The 17,399-nt window shown below is 46.6% G+C and overlaps 1 protein-coding gene across 1 annotated transcript in view; it reads right to left on the reverse strand.

The window, feature by feature from the left end:
• The window catches only part of CACNG5 (calcium voltage-gated channel auxiliary subunit gamma 5), a 76,385-nt gene that overhangs the window by 12,886 nt on the left and 46,100 nt on the right, over positions 1-17,399 (reverse strand). The window contains exon 3 of the mRNA XM_083148197.1: positions 15,934-16,020. Within this exon, the coding sequence (XP_083004323.1) occupies positions 15,934-16,020 (87 nt within the window). The remainder of the gene's footprint in view (positions 1-15,933; positions 16,021-17,399) is intronic.

The following is a 17,399-nucleotide window of genomic DNA, read 5'->3' on the forward strand; positions in this document are numbered from 1 at the left end:
CAGAAAAATTTGAACCTTTTCTGTGGTATGCCCGGAAAAATGTGCTGCGCTGCCGGCGCTGGCTCTCCGGAATTATTTTGATCGGTCGAAAATTGGACAATTGACATCCAACAGCAAATTAAACAGAGAAGGAGCAGTAAAGAATATTTGGTACTTATGTAGTATCTGGGCTGCCGATTTTTTGATTGTATGCCTTAAGTTAAGGCATACAATCAGATGCGATGCGATGCGATATCGCATCGCATCGCATACGATGCGATACGATGCGATGCGATGCGATGACCCGATTTTTCCATAGGATTCAATGTTAAAATGGACTGAGTCCATTTTAACATGGAATTCAATGGGAAAAAGGGGTCCTTTTCATACCCCTACTATCCAAGTGGGCATGGAGTTGGATATAAACCTGTGGCGAGCGTAGCGAGCCACCGAGCCCGAAGCGTGGCGAGCAAAGCGAGCCCCGCGAGGGGACGGTATTCTATGTCCCCTCGCGGGGCTCGCTACGCTCGCCACGCTTCGGGCTCGGTGGCTCGCTACGCTCGCCACAGGTTTATATCCAACTCCATGCCCACTTGGATAGTAGGGGTATGAAAAGGACCCCTTTTCCCATTGAATTCCATGTTGAAATGGACTCAGTCCATTTTAACATTGAATCCTATGGAAAAATCGGGTCCATCGCATCGCATCGCATCGCATCGCATGCGATTTGGTCGGGTGCGATGCGATGCGATGGACCCGATTTCAAAATCGGCAGCCCAGTTACTACATAAGTACCGAATATTTTTCCACCAGCAAAATAATTGAACTATGCAATTTATGTCATTAACAACAGAGGTTTTTTATTTTGTACTACAAGCCCCGGTGGCAGCCTGAAAGTCAGGCATAGTCTTTACTGTCTGGTACCAAGCCTGTGTATGTGGAATGATGTAGGGCCAGGTCTAGAGGGCAAAACCCAGTCATTGCTTTTTCTCTTGTAGATGCCTGTCAGCGTTAACATAAATATCATTGTGGTTATTGATGGCACACAATTTCATCTGACATTACTGAGGGTACAGTATGAATCCATTTATTTTTCATATTACAAACATGACATCTGACAAAAATGTAACTATATTATTACAGACAGATACTTAACAATCCAACATGGAGAACCTATGGAGTCAGGGTCATGTCACTTTTTGCAGGAACATTTCACCTTATACCCAAATGGCTATAGGCACAGATACAGATGGAGCCCCTGTCTTCTTTGCCCGGCTCTTGCCAGACCATCCCCACTGGCCAGAGCCACCAGAGAGGGACTCCATCAGACTAGGACAAGTGTGCGTCGCATATGCACGCGCATCCCAGTCTATCGGCGGCTTTACGCTGCCCGTCTCTGCTTCTGGGAGACGGGCAGGGTTAGAGGGGTGGTTCGAGGCAGCGGTGGGGATTGGCGATGGAGGCGGGGAGCTGTCGCCACGGAGCTCGAGCGTCTGTGGCGATAGAATCGCCAGCCCCTGCAAAGATGAAATGGGCTCCATCTGTATGTAACCACAGCTGCACAATATCAAGAAGAGAACAGGTGCGAAACATCTGAATTTAAATAAATTCTTCTCCTAACAGATCTATGTCACCTACACTGGAAATGTGCATGTGACAGAGTGTGATTGGAAACATCAAGAGGAGTCATTCTGAATGAGCGGACAATAAGATACATACACACCTTTATGTTGCTTTTTTTTTTCTTCAAATATATTTATTGAGGTTTTTCAGTCATTACAAATGTAAATAGAATGTGCATAATAATTGTGTAACAACATGCATAAGAATTGTGCAACACACATGGACAAAAATACAAAATAAATTGGTAGTAGACATGGCGCGTCACCTTCTGTTAACGTCATGTAGAACTTGTTAGTCAATAAATCTGAGGTGCATCGGATGATAGTAAAGTATCTTAGGATTTAAAAAAAAATCAACATAAACATTGACCAAGACAATGGCACAAATTCCAGAGAATACACAATATAATCACTAAAATCAAACTGTATTAGGATGGGGAAAGGGATGACAGAAGGAAGACAGGTAGGAGATGGAGGGAGGGGGGGTTCTTGAGGTTATTTTAAGTGTTGAGCACATTCGGGAGTGTGATCATCTGACCTGTGTGTGTAAAGTAAGTGAACATTGATGTGGCTATCAAACATATTCAGAGCTACAAGAAGCTAAACTCAACTTCATACAGTACCGCCCTCTAGCGTCCTTCTTTCGCTAGAGGACTCCAGCTCATTGTAAATTTGGTAGAACTTGTAAAGTGAACCTGTACGTCAAATCTATCACAGTTCATAGTGCGGTGTAGGGAGCATATTAATTCTGTGAGTGAGTTTGCTTCTAAAAGCTGACCAAATCTTGCTTCTCACAGTAGGTGAGGAGAGGATTGGAGGCCACGTGAAGTCAGTCACAGTTTGACATGCGTGCAGGGTCATTGGAGGATGTGGTGGTTTCCTGTAGGTAGGCTTCTACATCACACGAGGACAAAAAGTCATTAAAGGAGGATCCATTGAAGAGTTGAAGTCTGGGAGGATATAGAAGTGCAAACTTGCGCCCGTCTCGGATGAGATTGGTGCAGATAGGCGAGAAATCTTTCCTTGCCTTCATTCCCCTCCCAGGACAAGGATTTTATTTTACGAGAGGCCGCCCACATTAATTCTTTATGGAGATAGTTCAATGTCTTAAAAATTATTATAAATATTTGCAGGTGCGACACTGGCTACAGGCTGTCTCCCCATCCTCTCAGGCCCTGAAGCCAATACCCAATACAACAGGGGCTCTACTCCATAAGACAAATAGTAAAGGTGCAATATCAAGATGGTACACCTCTCTAGTCACACCTCAACATTATTCAAAACTCTCATCTCAAATTAAATGGGAAACAGATATGGGTGTGACTATGACAGAAGAGGAGTGGCAGTCCGTCTTTCAGATGTGCTTTAAAATGTCTAAGTGTGTATCCCATACAGAACAATTTTTTAAACTACTACATAGGATGTACATGACCCCCGCCCTTCTCCACAAAATAAGCGCTTCGAACCCACGTTCATGCTGGCGCAATTGTGGCGGAGTGGGATCAATATACCACATATTTTGGTCTTGCCCTCTAGTAACTGACCTTTGGAGGAGAGTATTCCGATTAGTCTCCAATATACTACATTACCCTATCGACCCACGGCCGAAGGTTGCACTGTTTCACGTCCTCCCAGACATAGCCTCATACTCCGATAAGTATGTAGTTAGTCATATATTGGCCTCAACTAAACGTCTCCTAGCCCGCAACTGGAGGACAACGAACATACCTAGCCTTAAAGAGATAGAAGAAGCAGTACAATCTCACTTTGAACTCTAACATACACTGCTGGAGCTGTGCAATCTGTTTGTTGATAGTAGCAGTCTGCTCCTTCAGGAGAAGGGACATGGCTGCCTGTACAGCAATAATGAGATCCCCATATGTGACTGGAGCTTGGGCATCAGGAGTAGAGGATTCACTGTGGGGCTTATGTGGGGTGCCAGGGTGTGCAGGTTTTACCCGCATCTCTTCTCTCTCCTTGTCATCATCCTCATAAGATGCATAGTTGCTGTGCTGGGGTGACCCTGGGAGGGATGCGCTCGCCGCGGTGTGCGGCGCCATCTTGCCATCACGTCCCCCTCCTTTCTGTTGCGCTTGCTGGTGCCGGGCATTGCGGTGAGGTATTTATCCATGCACTGTGAGCGTCCAGCGGTGTGGCAGTGTGCGGGGGGAGCCATCTATTAAGGCGCGGTGCCTTTGAAAGGGTGATATGGGCGATCCGGCTACGGAGATGATCCTTCTATCTGGCTCTCATAGGATCGACGGAACTGAAAGTCCCTTTATGTTGCTTTTATTGCTTACTAATATACATTTTTGATGTGGGTCATGCATCATCCATCACTGAATGGTCAGACTTATGTCTTTTCCTCTTTTTTACAGATGTTGATTATAAGGGCTGTTCATTTTAACTCATTATAATGGGGAGAGCTGAAAAACTTGAGCAGATCAAGATGTTTCATGTAGAATGTGGGATAAGTATAGTTCAAGAAAAAAGAGTGCTAATGGTACTGTATACTGTATAATTATTATATAAATAATGAAAATAGTGTTACTAATATGTAAATATTAAAATAATATTTTGCTTAAAAAATGTGGTGCTAATGGTTATTTGTGAATAACGAGTGGTACCTGTAAAAAAAGGAACTTTGTTAAAATAATGTTTACACCCTTTTGGGGAAAATATGTTTTTAAGAACAATTTGCTCAGTGCGGTGGCTGCCCCTATCTAACCCTATGTAAGCTCAATGCCATGTCTTCCAAGATGGTGATAGATGAAACTTGCTAAGGCTGTCCGGTTATGAAGTTAGGAGTCCCTGTTGGAAAGAGGTCCTTCAGCGTGGGAACCGGCTGCACAACGCATCCGTGGCAGCTGATATGCTGATACCCGGAAGTTGCCAGAAGTCCAAACGGCAGATCATTCGGGCAGTTACAGCAGGCGGTGGGGGCAGCGTGCCGATGTGGGTGGATGCTGGTTGTGATAGCCAAAGCGTTTCATGCGACTGAGCGCACTTTTTCAAGGATAGTGTGTCTGTAGGCAATTTGCGCTTTTATAGATAAAAAACTTTATTAGTCAAAAGCGGAAGTTGATTTCCGGAAGTCATAAAAAAGTGGGAAGCACATGTTTCCATCCTTCAATGAATTATTTAAAATTGACATGCTTTTATTCAATTTGAAGATGAAATAACCTTACAATAGAATGTGGGATAACCCGATCATCTGCACAGGTACCAAAATATATTATAATTAATTTTGACAGTTAGGGGGAAATTTACTAAAGGAAATTTGTAAAAAATAGGTGTATTTGTATCCAGAAATACACTTATTTTTGACATTTACTATCCCGAAAATATGGCAATTCGTATTCGTATTGATAGCACATCAATACGACTACGAATTGTCGTATTTTCGGGATAGTAAATGTCAAGCATAAGTGTATTTCTGGATACAAATACACCCATTTTTACACCTATTTTTTACAAATTTCCTTTAGTAAATTTCCCCCTTAATGGTGGAAAGATATTAAATCGTTAGCAGGTATCTGAACCTGGCTAGTTGTAGAAAACTGCCTGATAATTACCTCAGAAACGGAATAAAAAGATGCCGTTACTTTTGCAAAGATTGGCTGTGGCAGTAAGGCATTAGAGCATTCTGGAAATACAGTTCTTTAGCTGCTTAGCAAGCAGGTAAATGCCTCCCGGCGCCCAACGAATGACCAACCCCTCCACCATCAGCGCCGTCTCGGTAACATGCAAGAACACACCCCCTCACATGCGGCAGGTGTTAACGTAATGTGACATCAGCCGCCTGCCTCCAGCAGGCACTAGCCCGCCTGCGTTTCCAGGGGAATGACCAGCATTTTTATGGGGATGTCGATAAAACACTGGGCCTTCAGCTGATGCTGCCCCATGTCTGTCCCATGTTTTTAACTGAAAAGGTTGATCGTGAATATGGTCCCATCACCCAATACAAACTATGAGGTGGACATGCCCCATTATTCCACAGTCACGTCAAGCCTCTCATCCCAATTCTGAACTCCCAATGTCCAGAGGTCTAGGTCTAGCTCTGTCAAACACTCAAACGTTATTGCAGTATATCCTTACCGAAACCTCAGAGCTAATGCTGTGTACACACGGTACAATTTGACATTCGATTTTGACGATATAGTCAAAATCCAATCGGTATCGCATAGACATCGGATGGAGATAGAACATGTTTTTACGCTTTCTATCCTGATACGATGCTGATGCGTGCTCCCATTCAGCTGAAATCTAAAAGCCAAATAGACAGCGCAGCAATAACTATATAGTGCAGATTGATTGTAGATAGTACAGTATGGATTGTATGTAAATAGCACAAGTTAGCAAAGATGCATAGCAATCAAATCTTATGGTGTGTACACACAGTAAAATTCCTTTGCTATTCGACTTAAGATTCGATTAAGACACATTTCCACTGCAGTCCTACCTGGTAAATTGTCGGATTAGCCCCGTTTACCAGGTACACCCTGTATCATCCTATAGATTACATAAGAAAAGGCCTTTTTAAAGGGCTTTACCAAGGGGAAGGTGACAAAACAGGGCCATCATTACATAATTACACAAAAGGGCCACCATTTAAAAAAGACATTACCATATTAAAGAAGACACCACACTTATCTTTTGGAAAATACTTTTTTTTTATTTATTTTTTTACTTCCAAAAATTAAATCTAAAAACTTTTAAAAGTGTCTTCACACAAGACATGTAAAACTTTTTGGTAAACTGTTTGCCGTATTCCTGAGCCTTCGGTGTACATATACATGAAGAAAGTGCACGTAAACATGTTCAAAGTGCACTGGACAAGTGCAAGGTGTAAGGTTAACCAAACTGTGTCCACAAGGCGGCTGACTAGCAGCCATGTGGGACAGAGGCGTAACTAGAAGTCTTTGGGCCCCATTGCAAAATTTAGCTATGGGCCCCCCCTCCCCCCCCTCCTAACCCCCCCCCCCCTAACCCCCCCCCACGTGCCGCTGAAAGTAAAAAATGATGCTGGGGAAAGATGTGAGATAGGGGTGGTCAGGAAAAGAGAAGAAATGTAAGGAGAAAGGGAGTGGAGCAAGTGAGAAAGAGAGATATGAGCAGGAGTGAGAGAGAATGTCAGGGAGGGAGGGAGGGAGGGAGTGGGTCTGGTAGAGACAGTGTCAGGTAGAGTGACAGAATGGGGGAGAAAGAGAGGGGAAAAGATAGCTGGGGAGGAGAAAGAGAATAGGGGCAGATTGATGGAGGGGGAGTAAGAGGGTTGAGAGAAAACAGGTGAATGGGGAAAGAACAGTGGAGAGAAAAAAAAGAGGAGAGTGAGTGGGGCAGGGGGGAAAAGTGAGAGATGAGACAAGGGGAGGATGAGTGAGGGGGGGGGGGTTGAGGGGGATAAAGAGGAGTAGGGAGAGAGAGAGAGGGGGCTGGGGAGGGAGAGAGAGTGAAAGACAGAGGAAAAAAAGAGAGGAGAGAGAGGGAAGATCTTAATCCACCCCACCAGGCATCCTGTGCCCCCCTGCCCTGCCACAGTATAAACGGTTACTGTACCTACAGCCCCGGGACCTCAGCGGCAGCGCAGCGTGTCCACATGAGGGGAGGATTTACTCAGCGTGGGGTCCCCTCAGTGCCGCAGATGTCAGGCAGCCAGCCCGGGTCTCGCTGTCACCCCCACTCCCCGTTCCCTGCTGTCGCCCCGGCACTAGCTCTTTTTCGCGCCGGGGCTGGTCACCAGATAGTGACGTTAAGCCCCGGCAGCATCATAGAGGGAGGGGGAAAGCAGAGGCTGGTTTTAGCCCGACCAGCTCCTCCCCCCTTCATTGGCAACACCGTGCTGGGGAGGGGGGGGGGAGAAGAGGCACGCCGCGCTGTGGTAGGGATCAGGGCACTAGCTAATAAATGTCTAATGGGTGCAGGGGATGCCTGCTTAGCCCTCGGGCCCCCCAAAGGCCCGGGTCCCATAGCAGTTGCACCCCCTGCACCCTCCATAGTTACGCCACTGATGTGGGATGCAGGCCGAAGTTGGAAGTGTTTGGAAAGGGGCAGTCATGTACAAGGCATGGTTTGGCCTTGTAAATGGTTGCCCCATTCCTTGAAAACTCCAAGTCTGCCCGGCATACTGCACATCTGATGAATTCGGACACTATTACACCGGACTCCAGGTGATCAAGATATACCAGCTACCTATCCTACCTGGTCTGTTGCTCAGCCCTGGGATACCCTAAAGTGCAAACATCAATTATGAAAATATTAGTGAAGCAATGCATTTAAAAAGGGTGCCGGACGGGGTCCCGACAGTCGGGATCCCGACAGTCATTAACCCGACGTCGGGATCCCGACTGTTAAAACACCGACGGCCGAGTTCCCGACGGCTGGCGGCTATTTTCCCTCGTGGGGGTCCACGACCCCCATAGAGGGAGAATAGAATAGGTGGCGAGCGTAGCTCGCCACCGTGCCCGCAGCGTGGCGAGCGCAGCGAGCCCTCAAGGGGCTTTGTTGCGCTGGCCACGCTGTCTGAGGCCAGGCAGTCGGGATCCCGACGTCGGGATAATGACTGTCGGGATCCCGACTGTCGGTGAATCATACCACACCCATTTAAAAATTGGACACCAAAGTAAAAAAAACAGGTATTTCTTATGACAAATTACGGTATACCATAAATTCAGGAGAGTCTAGGTTTGGCGGCCGTGTAGCAGGCATGTTGTCAGGGCTAGGGGTGTTTGGCCCACTATACTCCATGGATTCTGGGTTTAGTGGGGCACTGGTAGCAGTGTTGGAGGCATAGCTATTGGAAGTTTTGTGGGCGTAGCTAGTGGTAGTGCTTGGGGCATAGCTAGCACCAGTGGGGGCGTATCTAGTAGCTGTGCTGGGGGCATGGCTACTGGGTCCTCTATATTGTGTACACTCTTGGTCCTCAGGCGAAGTGCTAGGGGCGAAGTGCTAGGGGCGTAGGAAGTTGATCCGCAAATTGGCCATATCCATATTCCTGGTGTGCTGGGTATGCTGGGATCTGTAGAGCATATGGCGGATAATGTGGATAATGCGGATGAGGCGTATATCCATGAGCAAATATCCGTTCCAAGAAGGCCAATTGTCTGTCCTGCATGTCCTTTAATTGATCCAAGAAAGAGTGCTGCAGCTGTATTTCATTCTCTAAGAACTTCTCCACCAAACATCCTCCTTGGCAGTGGCGGAACTACCGAGGGTGCAGGGGGTGCAGCTGCTATGGGGCCCGGCGGCTGGGGGGGCCCGTGAACAGCAAGCAGTCCCCTGCACCCTCGGTAGTTTTATTATGGTATTATAGAGCCGCCGCGGCTGTCTGCTTCAGTGTGCCTCAGCCTTGGGGAAGGAGCAGGGTGGAGGGAAGCGCCATGCAGCAGCACCGTGCAATAGGAGCTACTGAGCCAGGCAATGTACATCAGCGTGCGTGCGGAAGGAGTTGGCACTGTGCCCTGCATAAGGAGCGGAGCAGAAAGTAAGAACTTTCTGCATTAGCGCTGCTGTTGAACCCTGTCCTGGGCTTCACAGTGTGACTGTGCCGCGCCGTGCTGCCCCACCCCTCGCTTCAGTTGTATGATGCCGCCGGAGCACTATGATCTGGCCGTGCGACATCCCCCACCAACCCACCCCCCTGTTGCACTGATGGCTCTGCGTCTGACAGCCACCGGGAACTGCTCACATGGAGGAGAAGAGCCGCAGTCAGAGTCCACCGGCCCCCGACGGTTTACAGCTGCAGGTCAGACAGGGGAACGCCGGGACCCGCAGTGAGAGCATTGTGTGGGTCACAGTGGGTGCGTGCTGTGTGTGACAGTGTTTGCGTGCTGTGTGTGACAGTGTTTGCGTGCTGTGTGTGACAGTGGGTGCATGCTTTGTGTGATAGTGGGTGGGTGCTGTGTGTGACAGTGGGTGGGTGCTGTGTGTGACAGTGGGTGCGTGCTGTGTGTGACAGTGTTTGGGTGCTGTGTGTGACAGTGTTTGCATGCTGTGTGTGACAGTGGGTGCGTGCTGTGTGTGACAGTGGGTGCGTGCTGTGTGTGACAGTGGGTGCGTGCTGTGTGTGACAGTGGGTGCGTGCTGTGTGTGACCTTGGGTGGGTGCTGTGTGTGACCTTGGGTGGGTGCTGTGTGACAGTGGGTGGGTGCTGTGTGTGACAGTGGGTGGGTGCTGTGTGACAGTGTTTGCGTGCTGTGTGACAGTGTTTGCGCGCTGTGTGTGACAGTGTTTGCGTGCTGTGTGTGACAGTGGGTGCGTGCTGTGTGTGACAGTGGGTGCGTGTTGTGTGTGACAGTGGGTGCGTGTTGTGTGTGACGGTGGGTGCGTGCTGTGTGTGACAGTGGGTGCGTGCTGTGTGTGACAGTGGGTGGGTGCTGTGTGTGACAGTGGGTGCGTGCTGTGTGTGACAGTGGGTGTGTGCTGTGTGTGACAGTGGGTGCGTGCTGTGGGTGCGTGCTGTGTGTGACAGTGGGTGCGCCCTGTGTGTGACAGTGGGTGGGTGCTGTGTGTGACAGTGGGTGGGTGCTGTGTGTGACAGTGGGTGCGTGCTGTGTGTGACAGTGGGTGCGTGCTGTGTGTGACAGTGGGTGCGTGCTGTGTGTGACAGTGGGTGCTTGCTGTGTGACAGTGGGTGCGTGCTGTATGTGATAGTGGGTGCGTGCTGTGTGTGACAGTGGGTGCGTGCTGTGTGTGACAGTGGGTGCGTGCTGTGTGTGACAGTGGGTGGGTGCTGTGTGACAGTGGGTGGGTGCTGTGTGTGACATTGGGTGGGTGCTGTGTGTGACAGTGGGTGCGTGCTGTGTGTGACAGTGGGTGCGTGCTGTGTGTGACAGTGGGTGCGTGCTGTGTGTGACAGTGGGTGCATGCTGTGTGACAGTGGGTGCGTGCTGTGTGTGACAGTGGGTGCGTGCTGTGTGTGACATTGGGTGCGTGCTGTGTGTGACAGTGGGTGCGTGCTGTGTGTGACAGTGGGTGGGTGCTGTGTGTGACAGTGGGTGTTTGAACACTGTGTAATGCAGTGTGCATGTGCAGGAAGGTGTCAGGTCAGTTCATCAGCCTTGGTATCCATAAAAAGTTTACTCCAGGGCCGGTTTCTGGTCCCAATCCGGCCCTGGTCCCAGCGATCCCCTCCCCTCCTGTGACACCCCCCCCCCAGCCCCTCCGCTCCAGCGGTCTTCAGCGGAGCTCCCCTGTCGCAGCGGCCGCTGACAATCAAAAGCAGGTAGAGAAGGAGTGTTGCGCACGGAGCCTGCTGATGCCCGCCCCACATCCTGCTTGATAGACTGGCCATCCACCCACGCTGACAGCTCAGTGTGAATGGGAAAGTACAGGAGAATACCTACTGGTCGATGCTGCTGCTGGTGAGATTGGCTACTGCACAACATGTTGCAGCAGCCGTTCCCCTGCTTAAGTTTAAAATGCTTTATTTACTTTTTTTTTTTTATGTGTTTATCGGCATTTATTTTTTTGTATGTGTTGACCAGGCTGTGACGATTAACATAGTTTATAATGGGCATTACGGTGTGCTACGTATTGTGTATGAGGCCTTGCGGTGTGTCGCATAATGTGGAAGGGAATTACAGTGTGTCACATATTGAGTAAGGGGCATTGCGGTGTATTGCATAATGTGAAGGGTATTACGATATTTGGCATAGATTGTAATGAGCATTACGGTGGGCTGCATAATGTGTTTTTGGGCTTGCAGTGTGCAGGGCTTACATTATGTGTAAGGGTATTACGGTGTGTTGCATAATGTGTAAGGGGCATTGCGGTGTGTTGCATAATGTGTATGGGGCCTTGCGGTGTGTCGCATATTGTGTTAGGGTATTATGGTGTGTCGCATATTGTGTTAGGGTATTATGGTGTGTCGCATAATGTGTATGGGGCCTTGCGGTGTGTCACATATTGTGTTAGGGTATTATTGTGTGTCACATAATGTGTATGGGGCCTTGCGGTGTGTCACATATTGTGTTAGGGTATTATGGTGTGTTGCATATTGTGTTAGGGCATTATGGTGTGTTGCATATTGTGTTAGGGTATTATGGTGTGTCGCATAATGTGTAAGGGGCATTGCGGTGTGTCGCATAATGTTTATGGGGCCGTTTGGTTTGTCGCACATTGTGTAATGGGCATTGCCGGGGGGGGCCCATTATAAATTTTGCTATGGGGCCCACAAAGTTCTAGTTACGCCTCTGCTCCTTGGCCTGCATGTCGAAGTCCATTAATAATATATGGACCCAGTCGACATGTGCGGCACCACTTTTTTTCCTGTTCTGGTCAGAGACCTTGGTGAACTGCCTCTTCAGTGCTTTTAATTTGTTAAGCACTTGCTGATGAGAGCAGTGTATCCCCCTAGACACCAGCATCTGGGAGATGTTCTGGTACACAACCGAGTCTTTTACGGTACCAGTCGCTTGGCTTCAGCGTCGGACCAATAGGTGACAGATATATTGATGTACTGCAGGCTGACCAGCAGTGTGTGCTGGGGCAGTCTATGGTGCTGTAAGCAGAGTGGAATGTGGCTCCTGGAGCCACCTGTGGTGCAGCAGGGGAAAGTCAGTAGGACAGACATGCAGCGCATATGCACAGAACGCTGTCCTCCCTACCATGTGTGCTGTCTGCAGGGCTCTGAGTGATTACATCACTCACCAGTGCCCCAGCAGCACCAATCAGTGCAGATTTTTACATTCCTAGTCAAATAACCCAGGTAGGGAGTGTTTCCACTGCCCTTGCATCTTGGTGCTAACCGGGTACAACCCTGGTGATTACCTGGGTTGACTTGCCAGGGAATCCAAACCGGGTTATTTGACATGAGAGCATTTCCACTAGCAGAAAACACGGTTTGATGTGTATCCCCGCTGACAATACCAGATTATTTCTGCTAGTGGAAAAGGGGGTATTAATTTCCCCCACTGTACAGTATCTCTTTTTTCAAAGCACTCTTGGAGAATCTTTATTTCATATGCTCTATGCTTTACAGCAAGACCATCTTTCTCTAATGCAGGCTGAACAAGTCACTTGTAAGGATTCCGTTAGAGTCTCTTCCTTTTAACATCAGAATTTGATGGGCCACTTGCTCATGTGCATACTCTATTTTTCTCTCATGTCCCTTTACATAATCTTAATGTTTCCATTGCTGAGTGACTTTAACAATTTGATACAAAAACAAAACTTAACATAGAAACATAGAATGTGACTGCAGATAAGAACCATTTGGCCCATCTAGTCTGCCCCTTTTTTATCCTTCAGGTAATCTCAACCCTTTTTGATCCTTTTTTTCTTTGTAAGGATATTCATATGCCTATCCCAAGTATGTTTAAATTGTTCTACTGTCTTAGCCTCTACCACCTCTGATGGGAGGCTATTCCACTTAACCACTACCCTTTCTGTGAAGTAATTCTTTCTAACATTTCCCCTGAACCTCCCTCCCTCCAGTTTCAGTGCATGTCCTCGTGTTCTATTACTTCTTTTCCTTCGAAGAAAATTTCCCTCCTGTACTATGTTAAACCCCTTGATATATTTGAAGATTTCTATCATGTCCCCCCTTTCCCTTCTCTGCTCCAAACTATACATGTTAAGATCTTTTAGTCTCTCCTGGTACGTTTTGTGATGTAGGCTTGTCGCTCTTTCGCAGTGATCATACTTTTCAGTGCCATCTCATAAAATATATTGCTGTCTTAAATAAGTAGAGTCATGAGTGACAATTTCATTCCTGTCTATCTTACAAATAATGACAGCTATCTCATATTCTGTTGGTTCTGAAGATCCACTCTAAAACACTCTCTTTGGGGTGACTTTACTAAGATGGGAGTTCTTTTGAATATATCTCATATTTAAAAGAACTCCCATCTTAGTACAGTCACCCCAAAGAGAGTTGCCAAATAACATTCTATCATCTTCTAGTAGGTGCTAATTAAATAATAAGCAGATTCGGTTTGGTTGCTATTGGCAACATCCCTTCTTCAATAGAACTCCCTATTGAGGGGGGACATTCAATCTGTGCAGGCTTTATTGGCAGACGATAAAGCATACATTTTTGCCTCTTTTTAGGGTACTGTAAATAAGATTGACCCTATTCAATCTCAGTGCCCAAAAAAAAACCCAGCTCTGTGTAAAAATCATGTGGATTGGAAAAATTTGCTGCGAATCCCCATGTTTTGACGAATTTGTGGGCATTTTCGCCCAATGCTGATTTGACCCTCCAAAAAAAGTGAAATGCCCGAAAAACAGGAGAAAAAGCCAATGATTGAATGTTAATTGGTGAATCGTTGACTTTTTTTGCCTGGCAAAGAAGACGCCAAGGATTGAATACCCACCGTGCCTATTTTACTCTCGACTTCCAGAGACTATTTTGGAAACTGCTTTTCAAGGAATTTTTTTTCTACTTGTCAATATGTTATATTTGAGGAAGCAGTTTCTACTGTAATGTTTCAATATTTTGTTTCTGCCTTGTTTACTTTAAACATCTATTTTGTCATGCATTTTTCCTAGAAATACTACAATATTCTTTTATCCAGACACGGGATAACGCTTACAGGTGTTTGCTTTCCCACAGGATAGCTACATGAGCGAATTAGTGTGAATAGGGAGGAGTGAAGGGATGCACATCAACAAAAGCAGTTCGCTCCCTTCATTTGCAATTGAATTCTCCCATAGCCCACTCTAGATACACCCAGCACCAGGGCCCGGACTGGCCATCTGGCACTTCTGGCAAATGCCAGAAGGGCCGATGACCAGCTGGGCCGATTTTGTCCTAGTGCTAGTGTGTACTGACTGACACTCAGCACAATGATGCCCAGGAAGCGGTGCTCACTGCTGCTGAGTGGACGGTGCCTTAATTTGCATATGGCGTCATGACACAGCTGCGCCATGACGTGACCATATTGAGCCGCTCTCCAGCTTCCAGTGTGAGCAGCTCTGGCTTTAGTGGGGAGGGGCCGAGGCAGAGCTGATTGGTGTCGGGGAAAGGGCAGAGCTGAGATGCATCTGTGGACGTCGGACTGACCGTCTGACGACATGGCGCAAGCCGCTGCACACCGCCTACCTTCAAAGTACTTTAAGTGTGGGAAGAGGTACTTTGCCCCATGGAGAAGACCCGGACGTCCACTGCTGTAGGGAGACAGGTGTGGGAGATAAAATTGTCAGGGGTAGGGGGTGCACTGTGCGTAAAAGCAGGGGTAGTGCACTGTGTAAAAGCAGGAGGCAGAGCAGTGTGTGTGTATTTGGGGGCTGGGAGGCCTGTATGGAAGAGCTGTGTGTGGGGGGATTCTGGCCCCACTAATGGGACTTGTAGTTCTGCTGTGGGATAACATTTTTTAAATTCTATAGAGTGACTGTGATCCACTAAAGTGTTATTCAGGAGGACTCGAATGTGTGTTAACGATATATATCCATGATGAACCAAGAATTATTACCTTAAGTAGATGCACAATGCTTAATGGGCATGCATTTTACAGTGTGTGCCACCAATGTGTAACGGGCATAACGAATTGTGTAGCCTTATATGTAATGGGCGCTACAGTATGTGTCATAATGTGTAATAGGCATAACGGATTGTCATATTCTGTAATGGGCATTACGGTGTTTTCTAGAATGTGTAATGGGCATTACGGTGTGTTCCATAATGTGTAATGGGCATTACAGTGTGTTCCATAATGTGTAATGGGCATTATGGTGTGTTCCATAATGTGTAATGCCTCCTTTTTCTAATGCCACGCCTCCTTTCCATGAGGCCACGCCCCCTTTTCTCAGCACAAAGGTCCCGCCTACTGCATGTGGGCCTGTGTGCTCAAAATGCAAGGGCCAATTTCTGGTACCAGTCCGGCCCTGCCCAGCACCAAACTTTTGCAGTGATCACAAATCATTTTAGATTTATTTTTCTTTTCTACTTATCTAAATAGTTATAAAAAGTTATAAAGTGACAGCAACAGCACTTTATTACTCAGCATTTTGGGAAAGATACAAAATTTAATTCTCTGCTTAATTTCCGGGTGCTAGTACAGATTTATTTCTACAAAGTAACCAGGCTTATGTATATAGTGTCTCTTTAGTATATATACTTGGGCGGGTGTGGAGGAGGGGGGTCAAATTATATTTTTGCACCTGGGCCACTACTTACAATTTCCGTAACAGATCAGGCCCTATGTGTGCTCTCTACTACTTTCTATAACAGAACCCTTCAAATTCTGACTGAAAACCAGTAACACTTTCCCATTTTGTGTAGTTCATAAACTACCCCAAATGTATGAAAATGTCATATCCAGTACCTTTGTATTTAAAAAATGATGAATACAGTTCAGGACTTAAAATGCAAATAACTCCATTTACGTACTCAGTACACTGATGGTAGATTCTGATGTCATCTGGACATTCATTGGCATGACGTACTCTATAGTGAAGCAGCGTCCCTGTTCCTCTCCTGTGAGAAAACACATCTGTTATAAACTTTGTACTTTCATTGGATAGTTGCAGAAACCTGGTAGTACAATAAAAGTAATTGTAAAACAGCCCTAATATACAAGTATAATGATATTTCTTCTGCACTTAATTTACATAAACCAGATCTCCATTCATTACAGGCACAGAGTTTAGTTGGAGGTTGGGTCGTGCACCATATGAAACCTGGCCGCATTTGAGACAAAGGGGTAGATGTATGCAGGGGCATTACTAGATATTCATAGGCCCCATAGCAAATGTTTGTAAGGGCCCCCTATTTAGCAACTGATGGTGATAAATGTATGTAAAACATATTACTCAGATGGTAAAGATGGGCCCCCTTCAACTCTGGGCCCCATAGCAGCTGCACCCCTTGCACCTATGGCAGTTACGCCCTTGGATGTATGGACCAGTGATAAGGGAGGAGAAGTGAAAAAGTGCCTGGTATTTTATCACCTGCCAATCAGCTCCTAACTGTCCATTTTGAAACCCAACCTGTAACTTAACAGTGAGGAGCTGATTGGCCGTTGATAAAGTACCAGACACTTTATCACTTCTCCTCCCATATCACTGCTTCATACATCTACCCCTCAGTCAGGTCCCTTTGGATCCCAGCAACCAGTTCTGTTAAACAAAGATGTTACTCTATAAATGATAACAGTGCTCAGTGCAGGAGCTAAAAATACCACAGTAATGGGGTCATGCAAAATATGTCTGGCACACAGCCATGCCCTCTTACACTGGGGTCTCCGCTGCCAGGAAGGCTGCCCTGGGTGAGGTGTTACTCTCACAATGCTCCTCCATTATTATACTACTACCATATAAAATGTTCTGGCATTGATTTAACCATACACATGCTGGAGTCTTGCATGTAAAATAATTATGGCGGTGTTTACATAGATGAGAAGAGTTACCACAGAAACATCCAAGGGATAGGTATCAAATCTTAGAGAGAGATAAAGTACCAACCAATTAACCTAGTGTATAAAATTTTGCAGGTTGTATTTGAAGAATTGATAAACCTCCCACTGTAGATTTTTCAGATGCATTGGATCACTGAGGAACTGACCAGTATTTAATTTACTAAATATTTTAAAATAAATCTAATTTGCAGTCTTATTGTAGATGTGTATGGGAGGGCCTGCGCCTATTGTAATGCTTCATGGGAGCTGTGCGAGTGGTGGGGTTGGGCAATTTCAGGTCAATGGAACTTCTGTTGTCCACAGTAGGGACAGTGTCATTCATGGGAGCTCATCTATAAAATGTAGTCTGCCCAGCTGAACTGTATTTACTGTACATCTTCACACTCACACAGGCCCTCCCATACCACCTTAGTCAGAATAAATGAAATAATCCAGTATT

This window comes from Crinia signifera, chromosome 6 (assembly GCF_055691185.1).
Source record: "Crinia signifera chromosome 6, ASM5569118v1, whole genome shotgun sequence".
Lineage (NCBI taxonomy): Eukaryota > Metazoa > Chordata > Amphibia > Anura > Myobatrachidae > Crinia > Crinia signifera.